This window comes from Camellia sinensis, chromosome 9 (assembly GCF_055761805.1).
Source record: "Camellia sinensis isolate YWXY chromosome 9, ASM5576180v1, whole genome shotgun sequence".
NCBI lineage: Eukaryota > Viridiplantae > Streptophyta > Magnoliopsida > Ericales > Theaceae > Camellia > Camellia sinensis.
In genome coordinates this window covers 4,565,889-4,590,384 of record NC_138969.1, presented here as the reverse complement: position 1 = coordinate 4,590,384, position 24,496 = coordinate 4,565,889, and the positions used below count along the sequence as shown (strand labels likewise).

The window sequence follows — 24,496 nt, the reverse complement described above, 5'->3', positions numbered from 1 at the left end:
CGCTCTCCTTCTCTCTTCTTCCTGCCCTGAAAACTTTTGGGGAGAAGCTGCCCTCACTGCTGTTTACACTATCAACTGTGCTCCTACACCTGTCATCCATAATCAAACTCCCTTTGAACGTCTGCATGGCACTCCCCCTCCGTACGCCAATCTCCGGGTTTTTGGCTCTGCCTGCTTTGTTCTACTTCAATCCCATGAACACACCAAGCTTGAACCTCGCTCTCGTCTTTGTTGTTTTCTTGGGTATGGCATTGAACATAAAGGCTTCCGCTGTTGGGATCCTCTCTCTAAACGTCTTCGTATCTCCCGCCATGTCGTTTTCTGGGAACACCAAATGTTTTCCTCGCTATCCTCTTTTCACTTACCCGGACTTTCCACTATTGCACTATTTACTAATCCTTCCATCGATCTTTTCTCTGCTGATTTTGATACAGGTTCCTCCTCCATCGAGACGCCCTTGCTCACCCCTGATCCTGTCCAGCCTGCTCTACCTGAAGGTCTACCTCTTGCCACCACACCTCCTTCTCCACCGGCTCTTCCTCTCACCGATCCTCCTCCGGGTCGACCACGCCGGGTAACTCAACCTCCTATCCATCTTCGTGATTATATTGTTGGATCTGCTGCCTTCTCTACTTATGAACCTACCTCCTATCGTGAGGCTTGTACTAATCCTCTTTGGCAGCAAGCTATGACTGATGAACTCCATGCCTTGGATAAAGCTCATACTTGGGATCTTGTTGATCTTCCTCCTGGCAAGACTGCAATTGGCTGCAAATGGGTTTACAAAATCAAAACACATTCTGATGGCTCTATTGAACGCTACAAAGCTCGTCTTGTTGCCAAGGGCTTCAACCAAGAATATGGCATTGATTATGAGGAGACATTCTCTCCTGTTGCTCGGCTTACATCTGTTCGCAGTTTACTTGCTGTTGCTACTGCTCGCCACTGGGGGCTCTTTCAGATGGATGTCAAAAATGCTTTCCTCAATGGTCATCTCCTTGAGGAGGTCTACATGCAACCTCCACCTGGGTCCACTTTTCCACCTCATCAGGTTTGCAAACTACAGCGTGCTCTCTATGGTCTCAAGCAAGCACCTCGTGCTTGGTTTGCTACGTTCAGTTCTACCATTCTTGCCTTCGGATTCACCTCTAGTCCCTATGACTCTGCTCTCTTTATACGGACTACTTCTAATGGTACTACTCTTCTTCTTCTGTATGTGGATGATATGATTATCACTGGTAATGATACAGCTGGTATTCTCCACCTCAAACAATTTCTCCACCAACAATTTGAGATGAAGGACCTTGGTACTCTTAACTACTTCTTAGGCCTTGAAGTATCGCATGATTCTACTGGTTCCTATCTGTCCCAGGCCAAATATGCATCCGATCTTCTGGCTCGTGCTGGTCTTACTGATTGCAAAACTGCCTCTACTCCGATTGATCCTCAGATTCGTCTCACTCCTCTTGATGGCACTCTTCTCTCTGATGCTACTCTTTATCGCCAGCTCGTCGGCAGTCTTGTCTATCTCACAGTCACTCGTCCTGATATTGCCTATGCTGTTCACATTGTCAGTCAGTACATGTCGGCTCCTCGCACTCCCCACTATACTGCTCTACTCCGCATCCTTCGCTACCTCAAAGGCACTCTGTTCCATGGTCTTCACTTCTCGGCTTCTTCCTCTCTTGACCTACGTGCCTTTTCCGATGCTGATTGGGCTGGGGATCCTACGGATCGACGCTCCACCACGGGATTCTGCTTCTTCTTAGGGGATTCTCTTCTTGCTTGGCGTAGCAAAAAACAATCTCTCACTGCCCGCTCTAGTACCGAAGCTGAATACCGAGCTCTTGCTGATACTACTCAGGAACTTCTCTGGCTTCGCTGGCTCCTTGCTGATATGGGAGTTTCTTCATCTACTCCTACCCCTCTCTACTGTGACAATCGGAGTGCTATTCAGATTGCTCACAATGATGTTTTTCATGATCGCACCAAACATATTGAGATTGATTGTCATTTCATTCGCCAGCATGTTACTTGTGGAACTGTTCATCTTCTTCCTATTGCTTCAGTCGATCAACCCGCTGATATCTTCACTAAGGCTCATCCTCCTGGCCGCTTTAATGATCTTGTTTCCAAACTCAACTTGGTAGATGCTTTCCCTCCTTGAGTTTGCGGGGGGCTGTTAATATAATATTGCTAATTGTTTAGATATAGATGCTTTCTCTTTTCACTTTATTCTTTCGGTGGTGATTACCAATCATCCTTTGGTATCCAATGTACATTTCCTCTCTCTATAAAGAGAGAGTTCACTCTTGTAAAGATATAACACATAATAGACAGAAACTATTTTTTGCTCTCTAGCTTCTCTCATTCATTGCTCTCTAGCTTCTCTCTCAAACTAAACTTACATTTGAAAATAGAGATAACGTTTGTGATTCCCCAACTTTTGAAATCCTCTTCAGAGAGAGATTCAAGGCCCAATGGTTGGTTGGTTGGTTGTTTGGTTGATTGGCTCACTCATTGGCTGGCTTTTGTTTTCGTTACCAAAAATTTAGGGGAAAAAATATCTCCTAAAACTTGTGTGTCCATTGCTCTGTTTTTGTAACGGCTCCGTAAAATCCTTATTGCCACTCCTGATCTTCTGAGGCTGTTTGTTTCAGCTTTTCAAAACTAGCTTATGGCTTTTAGCTTTGAAAAAGTTATTTTGGACTGTTTGGTTAAACTTATTTCAAACAGCTTCTGATTCTAACCGTTTATTTTAACTCAAAAAAGCTGATTCTGAGAAGCTGCTCACCCCTTGCTTCTGATTATCAGCTTCTGCTGTGGACATGTTAATTTATGATTATACTCTTAAATTTTTTTATTTTTATTTTCTTAAAAATAAAAAAAGATTCAAATAGACTATAGATTACTATTATTTTTTTTTATGAGAAATGTAGACAAACAAAAAATAAAAATTAATTGAAAAAACTATTTCACAGTTTATTTAACAAACACTACTCAGCAACTTAAATCTATAATCCAACAGGTACACCAAACTGATTAACAACTTCTGATTAAAGTCATAATCTATAAGCTGTTTTGACAGCTACACCAAACGGGGCCTAGGTTTTGAGACATTTCAAAACTCTCTCAAAATTCAAATATATTTTCATTCTTCTTGCTATTTCCAAAGTGGGTTTTCAAGGTCTTTCTTTGAATCACTGCTTCACACTCAAATCCAATTCTTGCAAGACACACACAATGCAGACCCAAAACCAAAACCAAAACCAAAACCAAAACCAAAACCCAACTCGAAATCGTAATCCTAACCGAAACCCACCAGAGGATTTTACTCTGAAGGAGACATCACCGAACCTCGGTGGCAGTGGTGGCGGGAGGGCCTCCGGCATTGACAGTGTCTGCACCACTTTCGACCTTGTTGAGCAAATGGACTACCTCTATGTCAGAGTAGTCAAGGCCAAAGAATTGCCTCCAAAAGATGCTAATGCTAATACTAATGCTAATGCCAACGGTTCTTCTTGTGATCCTTTTGTTGAAGTGAAGCTTGGAAACTACAAGGGGGTGACAAAGCATTTCGAAAACAAACCCAACCCAGAATGGAACCAAGTGTTTGCATTCTTGAAAGATCGAATTCACTCCACTTCCGTTGATATCATTGTGAAGGATAAAGATATGGGTAATAGGGATGATTACATTGGCAAGATTCTGTTTGAAATCTATGATGTTCCGAAGAGGGTTCCACCAGATAGCCCTTTGGCGCCGCAATGGTACAAATTGGAGAACAAAAATGGGCAAAGGATTGGAGGAGAGTTGATGGTGGCTGTGTGGATGGGTACTCAAGCCGATGAGGCCTTCCCGGATGCTTGGCATTTGGATGCTGCTGGGGTTAGTGGCGATGGCGTGGCCAATATTCGATCAAAGGTATATCTATCTCCCAAGCTTCGGTATCTTAGAGTGAATGTGATTGAGGCTCAAGATTTGCAGCCTAGTGACAAGAATAGGCCCTTGGAAGTGTTTGTTAAGGTTGTTCTTGGGAATGTTGTTATGAAAAGTAAAATTTCACAAAACAAGAACGTGAATCCGATGTGGAATGAGGACTTCATGTTTGTTGCTGCAGAGCCCTTTGAGGAAGAGTTGGTTATGAGTGTGGAGGATAGAGTGGCACCCAATAAGGAGGAAGTTTTGGGGAAATGTAGGGTTCTTTTACAGAATGTGGAGAAGAGGACTGAATGTGAATGTGTGAATAGTAAATGGTACAATATTGAGAAGCAGGAGGGGAAGGTTGTGGGTCGGATTCATACCAGGATCAGCTTGGATGGTGGGTACCATGTCCTCGATGAATTGACTCAATATAGCAGCGATCTAAGGGCTACGACGAAGCAATTGTGTAAACCGGGTATTGGGGTGTTCGAATTGGGGATTTTGAGTGCTCAAGGCTTGTCAGCAATGAAGAAAAAGGATGGTCGAGGAACTGCAGATGCCTATTGCGTGGCTAAATATGGACAAAAATGGATTCGCACAAGGACAATCATAGACAGTTTCAATCCAAAATGGAACGAGCAATACACATGGGAAGTTTTTGATCATTGCACTGCCATTACAATTGTTGTATTTGATAACTGTCATTTGCAAGTTAAGGATGGAGCGAAGGATGCAAGAATTGGGAAAGTGAGGATTCGGTTATCAATGCTTGAAAGTGATCGCGTTTACACACATTCGTATCCGCTCATAATCTTACATTCCAATGGGGTGAAGAAGATGGGAGAGATTCAATTAGCTGTGAGGTTTACTTACTCATCTTTGTACAATATGCTCCAATTGTATGCACAGCCCCTTTTGCCAAAAATGCATTATCTTCACCCACTGTCGGTTTTTCAGCAAGATAGCTTAAGGCAGCAGGCAACTCAAATCATCGCAATGAGGATGAGCCGGGCTGAGCCTCCATTGAGAAAAGAGGTTGTTGAGTACATGCTTGACGTAGGCTCACACATGTGGAGTATGCGAAAAAGCAAAGCCAATATTTGTAGGATTATCGATGTTTTGTCTGGCCTTGCTACAGTAAATAGATGGTTTGATGAAATACGCTTGTGGAAAAACCCTTTCAAGACGGTGTTCATCCACATATGGTGCTTGATAATAATCATCTACCCAAAAATGATTTTCACTACAATTTTACTATCCCTTTTTTTGGTGGGGCTTTTGAACTATAGGAAGAGGCCGAGACACCCTCCTCACATGGACGCGAGGCTCTCTCACGCTGATACAGCGACTGTTGATGAATTAGATAAAGAGTTTGATTCATTTTCGTCTTCTAGGCAAGCTGATGTTTTGAAGACGAGGTACGACAGGCTGAGATGTATTGCAGCAAGGATGCAGACAGTGGTTGGGGATTTGGCAACTCAAGGGGAGAGGTTTCATTCTTTGCTGAGCTGGCGTGATCCGAGAGCCAGAGCTCTGTTTATGATATCCTGTTTGGTTGCGGCTGTGGTGCTTTTGTTCACTCCCATCCAAGGGCTATGTGTTCTTCTGATATTATATGTTTTGAGGCATCCAAAGTTTCGTGATAAGTTCCATTCGTCCCTTTTTAACTTCTTCAAAAGGTTGCCTACAAAAGCAGACAGCTTGTTGTGAGGCTTTGAGATGTTTTGGTAAAGTAGATGGCCCTGTATGGATCATTTTTGTTTTATTTCAGTTTGACATTTGTGTTTTGAACTAATATTATATGTTATGATGAACCTGTTCTTGTAGTCTCTTTCTTTTTCTTTTTCTTTTTGTGTCAGTTTTCTTTTTGCCATGATCCTAATGCAGAAATGCTCTTCACATTACTGAAATCCATGGCAATAGTGGCTTTTTTGAGGTGAAGTTTTAGACTTTTGACTGAAAACTTAAGACTTCTACTAATGTTTTATTTGTTCCAGTGGAAACAAATTTCGTAGAAAATATTTTCTATGTATAATTGCGACATTAATACTGTGTTTGGTTGGGAGATTTGAGGAGGGATTTGGAAAGAGAAATGGAAAAGGTAGGTAAAATGAGAATAAAATATGCCTAAATTTCACGTAGTTTCATACGCCTTTCTCTTTTCCTTTCCAAACCCCTCCCCAAATCTTCTAACCAAACACAGCATAAAACTAATGTGATAATGGTAAAAACCCAGTCATGATCAAAATATTAATGATTTTCTTTTTTTTGAAAAGTTAACCTTTTTTTATAACCAAAGGAATGGATGTCCGAGAATGTTGAATCTCAAACTATTACAAGTAATGCTAACGAGCACAATTCAGTATGCAATAATAAGTACATACAATCATTGATAGAGTAGAATAATAAAAAATAATTCATATAATCGATCACATTTGATTAAAAGACAAAACTTAGTTTAATTTGAAAAATAAGAGCTCAAATCATTTAAATTTGATAAATAACACATTATAATTCCCAAGAATTTTGCGTTCCATTATGTTCCATCATTCCTTTAATCCTTAACATTGACATGACAATAGAAGAGGGAAACATTTTATGCATAAGAAATAAATGTTATTCCAATTTATTCTGTCAATTGTTTTCAAATATTAAAGAATATTCATATCACAATGGGAAAGAGAAATTTCAATTGTTTTCAACTTCATGCTCCATTGCATACCATCATTTCTTTAATCATTGATGATGATATATGATTACTGATAGAGATATTGTGTGTAGAGAGAGAATATTGTGTTTACAATGAATAAATGTCATGCCATTTCATTCATTTCAATCATTAAAAGAAAATATATTTCCAAGTCTATTATATGAATTAATGTGATTTTATTGTATGAATTAGGTATCATAAAATATTTTTAAACCCTTTAAATTTCATATGTGAATTATTGTTGCACAAAACATTAATAAGGGATTACGAAGTTACTTTTTCATTTATTTCAAAATTCACAATTTTTATTCAGCATATCCGTTTTTCATAAACTTTATACTATTTATTCTCTTCGAAAAAATTTATTAAGAAAAACTATATTCAATAAGAAATTTTGTATTAAAAAAATTTCATACAAAATTTGTGATTTTTTTTACATAGTTTGATATATAACATAGATCTAATTTGATAAATACTGACAAATAAATTTAAAAATATAAATTCTATAAAAAATATATATATATTGAATGTGATAATACTTTAAAATTTAAAATTATAAAATAATTAATTTAACAACTCATCAATGTGACTAACAGGAGCGGAGTTTGTCAGATTTTTATTAGAAATTAACAAATTTAAAAATCAAATTAAGACCTTATAATATTTGGTGTAGTTTATTTAAGGGGCTTTTTTTTTAAGGTCCCTAATATTATGATTTTATAGCATAAAGGACACCAAATATTGTCATAATGTCTAAGGTCCCTCAACCTTGATCCAGAGAAATTTCAATCCAGAGAAATTTCAGTCCAGAGAAAATTCGTCCAGAGAAATTCTGTCCCAGAGAAATTTAAAATTTCTCTGGACCAAATTTCTCTGGAAAGTCTACAGCAATTCTGAATTTCTCAGAATTTCTTTGGCCCAATTCTTCCTACAATTTCTCAGCATTTCTCTAATGCATTGGCTGAGTCCAGAGAAATTCTCTGGTCTAATTTTCTTCAAATTTCTCTGATTTGCAAATTTCTTTAGTTTTCTCCTAGAGAAATTTAAAATTTCTCTGGACTCCAAACCAGAGAAAAACAATGCACACACAAACACATTAAATAGAGAAAGAGAGAGAGGGTCAATCCAATCCTCAACCAATAGAGGATCAATCCAATCCTCAAACATCACATTAATGTTGCTTCTGTTAGATCCCCGAACGTAAATCAACCCAAATTTCAGGGTAAATCTGAATTTGTATTCTTATTTCTTGTGAAAACTAGAGAATTTCTCTGACATTCCCAGAATTTCTCTGGAGAGAAATTCTCTAGAAAGTCCAGAGAAATTCTGTAGATGGAATTTTCTTTGGAGAGAAATCCTCATCATGAGCAACTTCATCTTTTTCCTCTTGCCTAAAACAAAGCAAGTTCCAATTGAAGAGATACATTTTTTGTTTAAAAACCATTGGTTCTGGAAGACATATGTTGGAACTGATACTGATGAGAATCCCAGGCATGTGTGAATTCCCAAAAATGTTGTAGAAAATCGATGATTCATCAACAATTGTGTTACGAAATAACTTGTAGTTCGGTTAATATTCAGAAAAATACAGTGTTTTGTTTGAGCAAAATTTAAGCTTTGGAAAAATGTGAATTCTCCTCAAGTGATTTTCCAAATAACTTGGGGAATTGTGAAAATTGTAGAAATTGTTTGCAATATGGGATGTTCTTGCTGATTACGGACCTGATTGTCATCATGAACAACTTTATCTTCATCCTTCTACATGTTTTCTTCACCACTACCCCAAACCATTTCTCTCTCTCTCTCTCTCTCTCTCTATATATATATATATATATATATATATTTACAACCTCATTGGAGCTCTGTTGAATCGTCTAATCTACAGAGAGGCTGACTTTTATTTGGTGTGTGAAATCGAATCTGATTTGATTAATCTCCATCTATCAACTTCATTGTGCCACAATTCCGATCAGAGACGATGCTTCTCCCCCTCTTCTTGGGGGCTTTCTGCTGCTGCTGTGACTGCGGCTCTAGGATTGGAGTAACAAAAGGACAATCCGAATCAGAATGAGAATGCTCTGATCATACTCCCACCACACACCTCCTTCGACTCCATCTTCGCCGGTGTTAAACCCTAGCTTCCATTGATGAATAACAGAATAGATAGAATACGACGAAGAGGAGAGAAAAAGAGCACGAGATCATAGAGCCGCCCAATCAGATCACACCCACAATATATATATAGATCATAGAGCTCAATCGGCTGGAGAATGGAGAAGTTTAGAGAGAGAGAGACATGAGTTTTGATTTGGTAAGGTTAAATTTCTCTGTGATATGTTCAGGGATCTTAGACATCAAAAAATAATTTTGTGGATCTCTTTCATTATGAAAAGTGGAAGAGGGACCCTTCACTAATTTTCCCTTTATTTAAGTTATTATTTATAATTTTTTTATTTTAAAAATTTATACTAGACTATTTGACACAATTTTTGCTATATAAAAAATTAAAAAAATTGGCTAAAAGATACTTTTGCTTCTCAGAGGATGTTTGGTGAAAATTATTTTAAGTTAAAAACTAATAATCAAAAGTAGAAGTTAAAAATACCCACCGAGCTTCTGAAAAATTAACTTTTTTTAATTTATTTAAATTATTTTTACTTAATAAATTATAAGTAAAAACTATAGCAAATAATTTGACACAAACATTCAAATTAAAATAACTATAAACTGCTTGTACAATTCCTACCAAACACCTCCTACGTTTGGATTGTCAACTTCTAATAATCACAATTGCTTGTGGTCTGGTAAAAGAATTTTCTTTCGTGGCAATAGCACATATAACTCTCTCTTCCACACTCAACCCAGCGCACATTATAACTTTGCGCGCCGAAGAACACCAAAAGCAAGCAAATGATCAACCAGAGAACCAAAACCAGAGCAACTCAAAAACAACACTCACATGTCAAAACACTAACCCAAGCTTCCAAAATGGTTCGCAAATCGATCAACAAGCCAACCCTTGTCATAGTTTTCCTCCTCTTAGCTTTCTATGCTTTTTTCAACACGAAACTCAATTCCGCCGACACTCTGTTTGTTTCCCGAGAAAATGCCATCGTTTTTCTCGGGAATTCTTCCCCCGTGAAGGTCTACATGTATGATCTTCCGAGAAAATTCACTTACGGGGTTATAGAAAGCTTCGCAATGGCTCGAGGGGGTCTGAAAGGTCCAGTAGATGATGTCTCGGTGTTGAAGTACCCGGGACATCAGCACCGGGCCGAGTGGTACTTGTTCGCTGATTTGAACCGGCCGGACCGGACCGGTTCGCCGGTGACTAGGGTTTTGGACCCGGCCGAGGCGGACTTGTTCTACGTACCGTTCTTTTCGTCGTTGAGCTTAACAGTGAAGCCAATTCGGGCGGCGAATGTGGCCGGAGATGGACTGGGGTATGTGGTATTGGAACAATCTTCTGTGTAAATAAAATAACTTGAAATAATTTAAACAAAATAAATAAATAACATACCGAATTTATTTCGTTGAACCGAATAAATAACTTAAGACCAAGTCGAGTGTGTGACACTCTATCCTTAAGACAGATTCGCCCTGCTACGGTACTTACGGTTGAGTGGCGTCTATCTCCCAGGATACAATGATCTTCACAAATTGTAGTAGTACTCCAAACAATTTGTTCGGCGAACTAGAACCTTGTGTTCTTACTCTCTGAATTTTATTCTAAAACTAAAATGAAGAAAAATGCACACAATAAAATCTGGACAGCAATAAGACAGTTTCAGACTGAATTTTTTGGGGTCTAGACTACAGAAAACATGGCAGTATATATAGGCAAAATTACACAGCCCGAATAGGCGCTACAAGGCTGAACAGGTGCAATAAGTGTAACGGAAACTATTTTGAAAATTTCAAACAGATTCATAGTAGTTTATAAAAACCGAATCTGACCGTTAGCAACTTTTGGAATCAGCTTTACCACACGAATTTGGAAAAACAACCATTGGTTTGACCAAGTCAAATAAACTTAACCAAAACAAAGAAACAAAAGGTACTTATTATGTAAACTATTTGAAATATATATAAAAATATATAAATCAAATTAAATAGTTTAATAAATAAATAAAAAGAGGTACAAATTTTAGGAAACCACTTAGGAACCTAAAATTTGAATTTAGAATTAAATTAAATTCTCACAATTACAAATTTTAAAAAACCACTTAGGAACTCAAAATTTGAATTTAGAATTAAATTGAATTCCCACCATAATTTTTTTTATTGAAAAATTCAAATGAATTTAATCTAAAAAATTAAAGTTAAATCTGAAAACGACGTCAACTTCCCATTCACTCATAAATGGTTTTGACGTTCTGTCTTCACTGTGTGACTTGCCACGTGGTAAGGAACACATCACCTCTTCAGACCCACCCCAAAAGACGTTTGGGGCCCACTCAAAATTGAGCTAAAAAATATGCCTATATATAAAACCATTTTCCAACAATCCCCCACATGAATGGAATTTAACGGAGAGAAAATGCAACAACATCATCTAATTACAGAGAGTACAGAAATTGAAAATATTCTGCAAAGGATAGGTAGCTTTTGGCTTTGAACCTTCCCTTGTGAGATACTATCGGATTTACTAACTAACCAGTGAACATGATGTCTTGAACTGTTCAGCCGTTTGTGTAAACCAAGACAATAGAACTCACACAGTATATTCCTAGACACAATTTAGTTCTCACTATTGTGTTCATTTTGGCCCTGAACAACCTGGTCTGTCATGAGTGCTCTAAAGATTTGTAGCCCTTCACAAATCTTATAGAACCGGCCCAGTTCTCACTCACATAGGTGATTCTTATGAAAAGTATCCTGCCATACTCCACTAGGTTTACCTAGATATAAGAATCATTAAAAGTATTACTTAACCTAAATCGCTGCAGACATCACTTATTTCATCATAGAAATGGGTAGGAGTTGGACTCCACAGTGATCCTTCTGAGTCAATCACAACTCGGTTGTCCCTTTGAACCTAGATCTTGGGATCTCCAGTCAACTAGGTTGGATTGCCGTTGTGGTAACTCTTATTTAATAGGCTTAAGTCCCATTCCCCTCGATGAATTTTCAACTAACTCTCTTGCTAACCCTTTGGTTAGTGGATCCGCTATGTTGTCTTTAGACTTAACATATTCTATGGAAATAATTCCATTAGAAAGTAGTTGTCTTACGGTATTATGTCGACGACGAATGTGTCCAGACTTACCGTTATACATATGACTTTGTGCTCTACATATTGCTGATTGACTATCGCAATGTATGCATATAGCAGGCACCGGTTTTGGCCAAATTAGAATATCTTCAAGGAAGTGGCGAAGCCATTCTGTCTCTTCCCCAGCTTTGTCTAAAGCTATGAATTCAGATTCCATAGTAGACCTAGCAATACAAGTCTGTTTGGAAGATTTCCAAGATACAGCCGCCCCACCAAGAGTAAAGACATACCCACTGGTGGACTTCGAGTCTCTTGTATCCGATATCCAATTTGTATCACAGTATCCTTCAAGTACTGCTGGATATCTAGTATAATTCAGCCCAATGTTACGAGTAAATCGGAGATATCTTAGAACCCTTATAATTGCTTTCCAGTGTTCTACTCCCAGGTTACTCGTATATCTACTTAATTTACTTACTGCATAAGCTATATCTGGGCGAGTGCGGTTCATCAAGTACATTAAGCTTCCAATAATTTGGGCATACTCTAATTGAGAAATACTTTCCTGTACATTTTTAGAAAGATACAAATTAACATCTACAGGTGTTCTAGCTAGATGATCATCATCTTTGCTGAATTTGTCAAGTATTTTCTCAATGTAATGAGATTGTGACAAAGTATATCCTTCTGATGTTTTGGTAATTTTCATACCAAGAATTACATCAGCAATGCCCATGTCCTTCATGTCAAAATGTTTATTCAACATTTTCTTGGTAGTTTTAATCATATCATTATTACTACCTATGATGAGCATATCATCTACATAAAGACATACAATGACATAACCTTTAACTGTGTTTTTAATATAAACACATTTGTCACACTCATTAATTTTAAATCCATTTGACATCATTGTCTTGTCAAATTTCTCATGCCATTGCTTTGGCGCTTGTTTTAAACCATATAATGATTTAACCAATTTACACACTTTCTTTCCTTTTCTTGGAACAGAAAACCCTTCTGGTTGTTCCATGTAAATTTCTTCATTTAACTCATCATTTAAGAAAGCGGTTTTAACATCTATTTGATGAATTTCTAGATTGTATAGAGATGCAATGGCAATTAGCATTCTAATGGATGTTATTCTAGTAACCGGTGAGTACGTGTCAAAGTAATCAAGACCTTCTTTTTGTCTAAATCCTTTGACTACAAGTCTTGCCTTGTATTTATCTATTGATCCATCCGCTTTCAATTTTCTTTTGAAAATCCACTTATATCCAAGAGGTTTACAACCTGGTGGCAAGTCCACTAATTCCTAAGTGTGATTTTGCAATATGGATTCAACTTCACTGTTGACAGCTTCTTTCCATAAAGGAGCTTCAGGACTGGACATAACCTCTTTAAAAGTTAAAGGCTCATTTTCTACCATATATGTTAGAAAATCTAGACCAAAAGATTTTGAGGTTCTAGCACGTTTACTACGCCTAGGTTCCTCTTCTTCATTTTGATCTAACTCTTGTTCTTGATCATTACTAGTAATAGCATCAAAAGATCTTTTCTTATTACTAGTCTCTTGTCCAATCTTATTCGGAAATACATGTTCAAAGAAAGATGCATTCCGAGATTCAATAATAGTATTTACATGCATTTTGGAATGTTCTGATTTATGAATCAAAAACCGATATGCACTACTATTCTTGGCATAACCAATGAAAATGCAATCAATGGTCTTAGGACCTATCTTAGTCTTTTTAGGATTAGGAATAGCCACTTTAGCCAAACACCCCCACACTTTTAAGTATTTGTAGGATGGTACTCTACCATGCCACATTTCATAAGATGTTTGATTCACTTTCTTTCGGGGTACTTTATTTAAAATATAATTAGCAGAAAGTATTGCTTCCCCCCACAAGTTCTGAGGTAATCCAGAACTGATTAACATGGCATTCATCATATCTTTTAAAGTCTTATTTTTTCTTTCAGCAATTCCATTTTGCTGAGGTGAGTAAGGAGCGGTGGTTTGATGAATTATTCCATGTTCTTTACAAAACTCACCAAAAGGTGATTCATATTCACCACCTCTATCACTTCTAAGTTTCTTGATTTTCTTACCAAGTTGATTTTCTACTTCATTCTTATATTGAATGAAAGTTTCCAAAACTTCATCCTTGGTTCGAATTAAATGAACATAACTATATCTAGTATAGTCATCTATAAAAGTGATAAAATACTTTTTCCCACCTCTAGTTTGAATTGATTTAAAATCACAAATGTCACTATGAATTAATTCAAGTGGTTCCGTACTTCTTTCAATTGAATGAAAATGAGTTTTAGATAATTTTGCCTCAACGCAAATTTCACATTTATGATTTAAATCAATGTTAAATTTAGGTAAACATTCCATATTAATTAATCTACGCAAAGATCCATAATTAACATGTCCTAGTCTACCATGCCATAAATTTGAAGACTCAAACAAGTAAGAAGAAGATGTAGTATTATTAATAACTGAGGGTACAACGGTCATTACATTTAACTTGAAAAGGTCATCAGACATATAACTTTTTCCTACATACATCCCATTCTTAGTAAGTACAAATTTATCACTCTCAAATACTAGCCTAAACCCATTCTTACTCAACAAAGATCCGAAAACTAAATTCTTGCGAATGTCCGATAAATGCAGTACATTGTTGAGAGTGAGTTCCTTTCCAGATGTCATCTTGAGTACAATCTTTCCTTGTCCTTCAACTTTGGAAGTTGAGGAGTTGCCCATAAAAAGTTGTTCACCATTATCCACTGAAGAATAAGATGTGAACATCTTTTTGTCGGCACAAATATGGCGAGTAGCACCAGTGTCCACCCACCATTCTTTAGGATTTCCGACAAGATTTGCCTCGGAAACAACTGCAGAAAGATTGATGTCATCGACACCATTGGAAATATTGTCCACTTCGGTCATATGGGCTTGAGCAGGCTTCTTGCTTGTTCTTCTTTTGCTTTTGCCTTTGCTACGGCAATCTTTGGCCCGATGTCCCTCTTTGTCACAAATGTAACATTTGCCATTAAACTTGTACTTTTTATTTTCCCCCCCTTTAGAGCCTTGTGATGAACTTTCTCCAAAAGACTTTCGTTTCTTAGTTTTTGAAGCATGTTCCACCACATTTGCCTTAGACTCCATAGGAAGCTTACTAGCCCGCTTGTCAGAATTGCGGTTGTCCTCCTCAATCCTCAAACGCACAATTAACTCATCCATAGAAATTTCTTTGCGCTTGTGTTTGAGGTAGTTCTTGAATTCCTTCCAACCTTTTGGTAATTTTTCAATTAAGGCTGCAACTTGAAAGGATTCACTGAGAGACATACCTTCTACGTGAATGTCATGCAGAATGAGTTGGAAATCTTGAGCTTGGCTGATCACAGTTTTTGAATCAACCATTACAAAATCCAAGAATCTGCCAACCACAAATTTCTTTGAGCCGGCATTTTCCGTTTTGTACTTTTTCTCCAACGATTCCCAAAGTTCCTTTGTTGTCTTGATTGGACTGTAGACGTTGTATAATGTGTTGTCAAGTCCGTTCAAGACGTAATTCCGGCAAAGGAAATCGGCATGTTTCCAGGCATCAACCGCAGCAACCACTTGACGGTCAGTTTCATCCTCTTTCAGGATAGGAGCTTCTTCACGGAGAAAACGAGCCAAGTTCAGAGTTGTAAAATAGAACAACATTTTCTGTTGCCATTTTTTAAAGTCAGTTCCTAAGAACTTCTCTGGCTTTTCACCGTGATTTACCGGTACTATTACAACAGGAGAGGGGGTTGGCGTCATTGCAGCCACCACAGTAGTATTTGTTTGGGCATTTGTTTCAGTAGCCATCAATTCTAATATATAAAACAAAATTATAATTAGAATTTACACTACACAGAAAATTAAACCAAATTCACAGAATTAAATTCCGTAAAAATAAAAGAAACAAGAATGTAACTTTTATTTTCCAATTAATTTGAAAATAAAATAAAATTTTATTTAAACAAATTAATTCCACACAGAAAATTAAATTCTGTAAAAATAAAAGAAATAAAAACTATAACTTTTATTTTTCAATTAATTTGGAAATAAAATAAAATTTTATTTAACCAAATTAATTCCACAAAAGAAAATAAATTCTGTAAAAATAAAAGAAATAAAAACTATAACTTTTATTTTTCAATTAATTTAGAAATAAAATAAAATTTATTTAACCAAATTAATTCCACACAAGAAAATTAATTTCAGTAACACTTCAATAATTAAAATACTGAAACAGAATTTTAATTAATGAAAACTCACAAAATAATTTCTAAAACCCAAAATTAATTTCTGAAAAAATTCCACAAAAATATATTCTGAATTGTTAATGACACCAGTATCGTACTACTAGTTGTTGTCAAAGAAAAGAGACAGTATATTATTACTATCTGTCAAATAGCATATAATCACTATTTGTTTTTCCAACCAGAATATTATTTTGTAAATCCACAGAAAATAATTTTCTTCCGAAATTATTTACGAAGAATGAAAAAGGAAAACAAACGAAAAATTCTGTAAACAGAATAATTCGAATCTGTCTTAAGATTGTTGGAACAATCTTCTGTGTAAATAAAATAACAAGAAATAAAATCAAACAAAATAAATAAATAACATACCGAATTTATTTTGTCGAACCAAATAAAAATTATAAGACCAAGTCGAGTGTGTGACACTCTGTCCTTAAGACAGATTCGCCCCGCTATGGTACTTACGGTTGAGTGGCATCTATCTCCCAAGATACAATGATCTTCACAAATTGTAGTAGTACTCCAAACAACTTGTTTGGCGAACCAAACCTGTGTTCTAACTCTCTGAATATTTTTTTTCCCTAAAATTATATATGAAGAATATATGTACTTAGAGCAAAGAGGACAGCAATATCAAAACAAAAATACAGACTGAATTTTCCGGGGTGTCTCAACTGCTGGAAATGTATCTATATATATAGGCAACAAATTAGACCCGAAAAGGTGCTTCAAATAAGTGAAAAGGTGCAAAACAATTGTCTGACCAACGGCACAAGGAAAACCAATGTTCAAACAACTTTGAAAAGTTTGACCGTTAGTCAACAATTATAACCTATAGAACTTTATTAATTATTCAAACTATTTCAAATATATATATATATATATTAAATTATTGAAATAGTTAAATAAATAAATAAATGATGAGGTACAAACTTTAGGAAACTTTTTAGGAACCTAAAATTTGAATTTAGAATTAAATTAAATTCTCACAATTACAAATTTTAAGAAAGGAACTCAAAATTTGAATTTAGAATTAAATTGAATTCCCACCATAATTTTTTATTGAAAAAATTCAAATGAATTTAATCTAAAAAATTAAAGTTAAATCCGAAAACGACGTCAACTTCCCATTCACTCATAAATGGTTTTGACGTTCCGTCTTCACTGTGTGACTTGCCACGCGACAAGGAACACATCACCTTTTCGGACCCACCCCAAAAGACGTCTGGGGCTCACTCAAAATTGAGCTAAAAAATATGCTGTAACAAGCCCGCGGAGGACCTCGCTACAGCTCGGACTCGACTTTTGTAGTCACGGTTCTAAATCTGAACCAAAGAGTCCAAATCCGGCAAATCGTTTTAAGAAAACAGATTTTTGATAGAAGTGTCAAACATGGACTGCTTTGCCAGATACAGAGTCGCCACCTAAATATTTTATTTTGGGAAATTTAGGAAACCCTGACTCGGTGCCAAAAGGCCACGTGTCCGTCATCACCAAAGTTGCCTCGGCTCGGGAACTTGGGTACGATTGGGGAAGGTCACTTCGTGAGCACCCCCGCTCGCCCGGTCATAGACCGGCCTCTACTAACCATGATATCAATTTTTGAAAATATTGTGAGTTCTTATTCCGGTTTATTAGCCTAGGTTACTATGTAATGCGCACAGCATACAAGTATAGACTGGATCGCTTGAATTGGAACAAAACATTTTGTGTTTTTTGAAAGAGGTTTTTGCTACCCACAGGTAGGCTTGAAACATCTGATGATTTACTCCAATTCAGATAACCCAACCTTCACCCACAGGCATTCAAGCAGTTATATCATATAAGCACATAGCCTCATGGCAAGCATGCTATTCATGGCAATACTCACACGCATGCAAGGATGCTAAAGCGTAAAGCTCACCGGGTACTCCAAGCCAAAATAGAAACTTATTAGAAATCATGCATGAATCCTAAGTATACAGAAATGCCTAATGCAACACATGCAAAATGCAACTATAGCAGGCTCGGCTATTCTAAGATGGCATATGAAATGTTACAACTATCATGTATTCAACTTTGAAATTGAAAGTATGATGCAGTTAGTGTGATGCGCCAAGCCCGGTGCATGTAATACAGATGAATGAATGCAAACATGCTGTCATACTGTATGCTAATTTAAACATGCCCTAATCTAACCATCATAAGCGGATAAATAAAAGGGAGAAAGACGTGGGGTTGGAAGACATACATCACACTCACGCACACTTATTACAGTTGTGGCCCTCGCTCAGAGGGTCCGAATAAATAATACAGTCCCGAATATTACAGTCCCGAATAAAAGAATATTATAGTCCGAAATATTACAAAATTCTAATTAATTAAAGAATTAACTAAGAAAACAAGTAAAACTGGCATGCAAGCCAGGGACTGCCTTGCTTCTGGTGGATGATGCATGTCCGGACTGTCTTGCGCGGAAATCCACCGGAATGCCCCAATTAGCCTCTGTTTACACCTGTTATTTTTTGAAAAGCGTGCCAAGTCCCGGAAAGTTGCTGATTCCTGATTTTGCTGCAACAGAGAGCAAGAAAGGGGCATAGCAATGTATTTGCACAAATATATGCATGTCTCGATCCTCGTGCCACCAATCACGCATACCGAGGCATGATGGCAGAGGAGTCGAAATGCACAACTCAATATAGGATGAATGCACATGAAACTACAGCTAAAACCTAACTCCATCATGGATAATCCGGAGTGTCGGCGACTGGGGAATTGAGACACATTTCGTCACTCGGAGTACGAAATGTACCTCGTTTCCCGTGCCCGGGCTAACTCTTATTCCGGACACGATGCAATATGCATGATATGCATGAAATGCAACTAAGATACAATCCTAACATACTCAAAGCTATGAAAATGAGATGCCTCGAAATGCGTGCACACGGGCACACAAACCGAGAAAATGGCAGAATGCTATGAAAATGAAATGCCTCGGAGTGCGTGAACACGGGCACGCAAACAGAAAAAAAGATATGTGTCTCGAAATGCGTGCACGCGGGCACGCAAACCGAGGCGATGATATGTGTCTCGAAATGCATGCACGCGGGCACGCAAACCGAGGCGATGATAAAATGTGATGAAATGACATGGAAAATGCAACATGGACTTACACTAACATGAGAGGGCCTCAGCCACACTCACATAAGATGCCGATGGCAGAAAATGAAGTGCCTCGAAATGCGTGCACACGGGCACGCAAACCGAGGCGATGACAGAATGATATGAAAATGACATGGAAATGACAAATGGGCTTATACCAACATGAGAGAGCCTCAGCCACACTCACATCGGATGCCGATGGCAGAAAATGAAGTGCCTCGAAATGCGTGCACATGGGCACGCAAACCGAGACGATGCTAAAATGTGATGAAATGACATGAAAAATGCAACATGGACTTACACTAACATGAGAGGGCCTCAGCCACACTCACATAAGATGCCGATGGCAGAAAATGAAGTGCCTCGAAATGCGTGCACACGGGCACGCAAACCGAGGCGATGCTAAAATGTGATGAAATGACATGAAAAATGCAACATGGACTTACACTAACATGAGAGGGCCTCAGCCACACTCACATAAGATGCCGATGGCAGAAAATGAAGTGCCTCGAAATGCGTGCACACGGGCACGCAAACCGAGGCGATGCTAAAATGTGATGAAATGTGGCAAAAATGATATGCAAGCATACTAATGGAATTTCAGCACTAAAATATGGGGGAAAACAGTCCCGAAATGAAACGAAATGACATGAAATGCAAGGAAACGTCCCGAAATGCAACATTAGGCACCCGAAATGGCCTATAGCTATGCCAAACATGCACAATATGGACATGTAATGCAAAGACAGAAGCTAGACAGTCCCAAAAGATGCACTTTCACAGTTATAAACATGGCCAAACAGAAAATATAGGTAGGGGAAAAATAGTATGCAAGAATACGGTATTTTCAAGAGGTAATGAAGCAAGTGATATAAAAAAAACCCAAACTGGAAAATTTCCTTCTACAACACTGAAGATGGACCAAAAATATGAACATTTACAGTATATGGCAGCCTCAAAATCAGTATAAAAATATGCTAAAAATATGATGCAAAACAAGGCTCAAAAGGTGCCATAACATGAAGTATGCAAAATAATCACCAAACAGCCAAAGACCCTTGATAAACTATGTATAATGGACCAAAATAAGAACTTTTCCAGAACTGTAAAATGGCCAAAAACCTAAGCATGGTAGGCTAACAAAACATGCAAGAAAACGAACCGAAAGTGAGATATAACATGAAGTGGCTTATGGAGGTCCCAAAACATGAAAGACCCTAAACAAAACATGAAGAATGGACCAAAACAAGGACCTTTTCAGAACTGTAAAATGGCCAAAAACCTAAGCATGGTAGGCTGCCATTGCATGTAAGAAAGGGGAAGAAAAGAGGGGTATAACTACAAGTGACACATGGAGTCACCAAACAATGTTGAGCCCTTCTCCAATGTTGAAGAGGGGCTCAAAATAAGCCTTATATCAGTTTACAACATGCTCGAAAATAAATTGCTCATGGGCCAAAAATAGCATGCAAAAACATGACATACAAGATGATCAATGAAGCAAGTATATTATGGAGGGCTCAAACAAGGTTGAGCCCTTAATGAGAAGTGAAGATGAGCTCAAAATATGGCCCTTTTCAGTTAGGGCCGGAGCTTAAAACCAAAAAGAAGTGGGGTTTAGAAATAGATCAAGAAAAAGGTTCAAAAGGTTAAAAGTGTAACTTACCCTTGAAGATTCAAGCTTTTGTTGCTTCTTGGATGGATTTGCAGCTTCTTTAGCCTTCAAGAATCCCTCCTTGTTGCTGGAAATGAGATGGTGGTGGTAGAGCTTGGTGGTGTAGAAGGAATGATGATTAGTGACTTAGGGTTTTTTGAAAAATTGAGAAGGAAGAAGATAGTGTTGGCTATGGAGCTTTGAAGAGTAAATTTTCTAACCCTTACAAAGAAGGCCACCAGCTGGTTATAAGGGTTCAAAATGGGGTGTAAAGGTGGGGGAGAAGGAGGGCAAAACTCCCCCACAAAATATCCCCCGGATACAGAAAATATCTGGGGGACAATGCCCCACAGTTGTAAAGTGCACAGTGCAAAGAACACGGCCGGCCCATTACTTTTACTGGAGGTGGCCGGCCGGCCACACCCCCTAGCCGGCCGGCTAGGGGTCAAAAGGGTCAAGGTGATTTTCTGGCCGGCCAGCTATTGGAGAGGTACCCCTATATGTGTACAACACAACCATGTAGTTGAAATTCCAAGAAAGTGGGCCCAAGGGGTTCAACAATGGCTCGGAAAGAGGGGGTCAAAAGGGTCAAGTTGACTTACTGGTCGGCCATGAACTTTTAGGGGCCTCTCAGGTGTGTACATCACAGATATGTGGTTCAAAGTTCAAGAAAAAGGGTCCAAGGGGTTCAACATTAGCCCGGAAGAAAGGGGTCAAAAGGGTCAGGTGACCTTAATGGCCGGCCATGAACTTTTAGGGGCCTCCCAAGTGTGTAGATCACAGATATGTGGTTGAAAGTTGGCAACACTAGCTCCAAGGTATTCAACATTAGCCCGGAAGTGCGAAAAACGGGCGCCGGGAGGCTCCGGAAGAGAAATAACTGGTTGCTGCAACAATTGCTGGCCTCCCACCCTTCAGTGACCTTCCCTGTGATAAAACAGAGGTACCTGCCAAAAATGAACGAAAACCGTTGCAAAACGAACGTTCCGGGGCCAAAACACGCAGTTCGGGGTCCCGAAAATGGGCTGTTAAGCACCGAAAATGGTATTCGACCTCGAAGTGGGTTTCTCAACCCCCAGTGTCCCTCAAAAGGGATGAAATAAGATGTATGCCAAAAATCAGAGCAATAGGAGATGGTTAAGCGGTCCCGAACCGAGGCACACGACCTGACGGCTCCGAAAACCGGGAACCGGACTCCGAAATGGGCAAAATGGCCTACGGCCACCAAATGTAGCCTACGGACATTGAGAGATGGTCTACGGGACCTCTCCCTTCCCTCAGGAAAAGAAACAGAGAAAACCGAGTCTGGCTCGCAAACCGAGACAAGGCACAGAAAAGGGTTCGGAAGTCCGGAGGCAGGGCTCACGGCCGCGACTCTGAAACTTCTGAACGAGCATATTATGCAACATCACCTAACGCTCAACTGGTGACGTCTGAGTCTTAAGGTCGGTCAAAAATGGGGTGTCTACATATGCCTATATAAAACCATTTTCCAACATGTGGATGAGGAGATGCAGGAGAGTTTGATTGAGTGGTTGGAGGAACATGGGTATTGGAAGAGGAACAATGGGTGGGGCCATGTGATTATATGTCAGGACCCCAATGCATTGTACAAGGTTGTGGATAGAGTTAAGAATGGGGTGTTGCTTGTTTCGGAGTTTTCGTTGGTGAAGGATGTGATATTGCCATATTCGCATCTGATTAAAACCTTTGATGGGGATGTTGGTGTTGAGTCTAGGAAGTCGTTGGTGTTCTTTATGGGGAACCGGTACCGGAAAGAGGTAAATTTCTATGCTTTTGGTTGCGTTAAATATGCTTGGTTCTACTACAAGATTGTAAAATTAAGCTTGCTGATTGACACAGATATATGTATATGTAGTATATGTATACAGAAAGAGAGGAGAAAGAAGCCATTTTGGGGAGAATGAGCTTATCCTGTCCCTGTGGATGTAAGGGACAACATGTTCTATTTACACTCAAATTAACATGTAGATACGAGGCAAAACAAATTATCATGACAAAGAAATGATGAGATCAATGCAATCTTTGGAGAATTTAACTTGAATTTTGTGTACTGATGATGATGACTAATATTGCTTGATTTGTTTTGTGTGGAACTTTGGATTGAAACCATGGTAGTTGATTTTTCTTCCTTTTGTCACCTTTTTGTCTTGTGATGTTTCCTCGAAGTTCCGCTTCAGTGCTCGTTTACTTTCGTATTCTTGGCTTTACAACTCGCTCATCTCCTCATCGTGGAGTTGGGGTCTAGGGAGCATCCACATTCAACAGATAATGGCCTTTGGGGTTTAGGTTGTCTCACCGGATTGGTAGGCAGTTGTAATTTCCACCACCCTTGTCTATTTTCCTTGTTAGGTCCTCTTGTCTTCCTCTTTCTGGTTTAATGCTTCTTTAATTGGTAGATTGCATGGATGTTTTTCTCTTCTTGCGCAAGTAAGAAGTTGTTGTGCTCGTTATTTTGGCAGGCAAAATTTGGTTATTTATTGTCTATGTGTGTATTTGCAGACGCTCAGTCTGTGTGAGATGTCTGTGCATGTTATATGAGCCTATATGTAAACTGACAATTGCTTGCATTGTAGGGTGGGAAAATTCGTGACATGCTTTTTCAACTACTTGAGAAGGAAGAAGATGTGATAATAAAACACAGTGCACCATCCAGAGAGAGTCAACGTGCAGCTTCGCAAGGGATGCATACATCAAAGTTCTGTTTACATCCTGCTGGTGATACTCCATCAGCCTGTCAACTATTTGATGCTATTGTGAGCTTGTGTGTTCCAGTTATAGTTAGCGACTACATTGAGTTGCCTTTTGAAGACGTTATAGAATATAGAAAAATTGCAGTTTTTGTCGATACAAACTCAGCTGTAAAGCCTGGATACTTGGTCAAATCCCTTAGGGGAGTAAGCACAGAGAGAATTCTGGAATTTCAACAGGAGCTAAAAAAGGTATTTTTTGCGCAGACTCTCTCTCTCTCAATATATATATATATATATACACTTTGCTAATGCTTTATGGAACATAGATCATGTAATATGGATATGTGATGCAGCACCAAGCTTATCAATTACGTGATTCAGGCGAAGCAATACTTTGAGTATGAGGATGTAAATGGAACAGTGAACGAAATCTGGCGTCAAGTCTCTCTAAAGGTACCCCTTATCAAACTGATGATTAATCGTGACAGACGTCTTGTGAAGAGGGACTTGCCAGAACCAGACTGCTCTTGCCTCTGTTCGAACCAATCAGGGATCCACACCACACTAGATGCTGCTTTTGTGAATTCTTTAATGATAATGGAAATTTCAAGATATCTCAATTCCCCGTGGAAATTATAATGCCGCTTGTCATATGTCATCATCAGAAAAGAAGAGAAAAGAGGGAGGGAAAGAAAAAAAAAGCCCTTCCCTTTGATCACATAGAATCTACTATTTATTGTTAAGCTAGAGATATGTTGTCAAGCCCTGCAGCCTTCGTTTTTTCATTCATTCTCTGGAGACATGGGGATAGTGAAATTCGCCATGGA

The 24,496-nt window shown here is 38.3% G+C and overlaps 2 protein-coding genes across 2 annotated transcripts; both read left to right on the top strand.

Annotated features, from left to right (window-relative positions):
* Positions 1 to 3,200: 3,200 nt before the first annotated feature.
* LOC114271555 (FT-interacting protein 3-like) lies at positions 3,201 to 5,925 on the top strand. The gene has a single exon (XM_028213165.2). It carries the CDS (start codon positions 3,244 to 3,246, stop codon positions 5,632 to 5,634), a length of 2,391 nt encoding a protein of 796 aa, XP_028068966.2. The 5' UTR covers positions 3,201 to 3,243; the 3' UTR covers positions 5,635 to 5,925.
* A 3,697-nt stretch (positions 5,926 to 9,622) lies between these two features.
* On the top strand, positions 9,623 to 24,459 carry LOC114281147 (putative arabinosyltransferase ARAD1). The gene is made up of 5 exons (XM_082886016.1): positions 9,623 to 10,057; positions 11,236 to 11,272; positions 22,453 to 22,736; positions 23,553 to 23,918; positions 24,051 to 24,459. Exons 1-5 carry the CDS (start codon positions 9,623 to 9,625, stop codon positions 24,306 to 24,308), a joined length of 1,380 nt encoding a protein of 459 aa, XP_082742142.1. The 3' UTR covers positions 24,309 to 24,459.
* Positions 24,460 to 24,496: the final 37 nt, after the last annotated feature.

Bases quoted from the DNA above. Each gene is read 5' to 3' on its own strand.
- LOC114281147 (XM_082886016.1), top strand. From the start codon at position 9,623: ATGGTTCGCAAATCGATCAACAAGCCAACCCTTGTCATAGTTTTCCTC. The intron at 11,273-22,452 runs ATCGGATTTACT...CCATTTTCCAAC, and splicing joins ACCTTCCCTTGTGAGATACT to ATGTGGATGAGGAGATGCAG. The intron at 22,737-23,552 runs GTAAATTTCTAT...CTTGCATTGTAG, and splicing joins GGAACCGGTACCGGAAAGAG to GGTGGGAAAATTCGTGACAT.
- LOC114271555 (XM_028213165.2), top strand. From the start codon at position 3,244: ATGCAGACCCAAAACCAAAACCAAAACCAAAACCAAAACCAAAACCCA.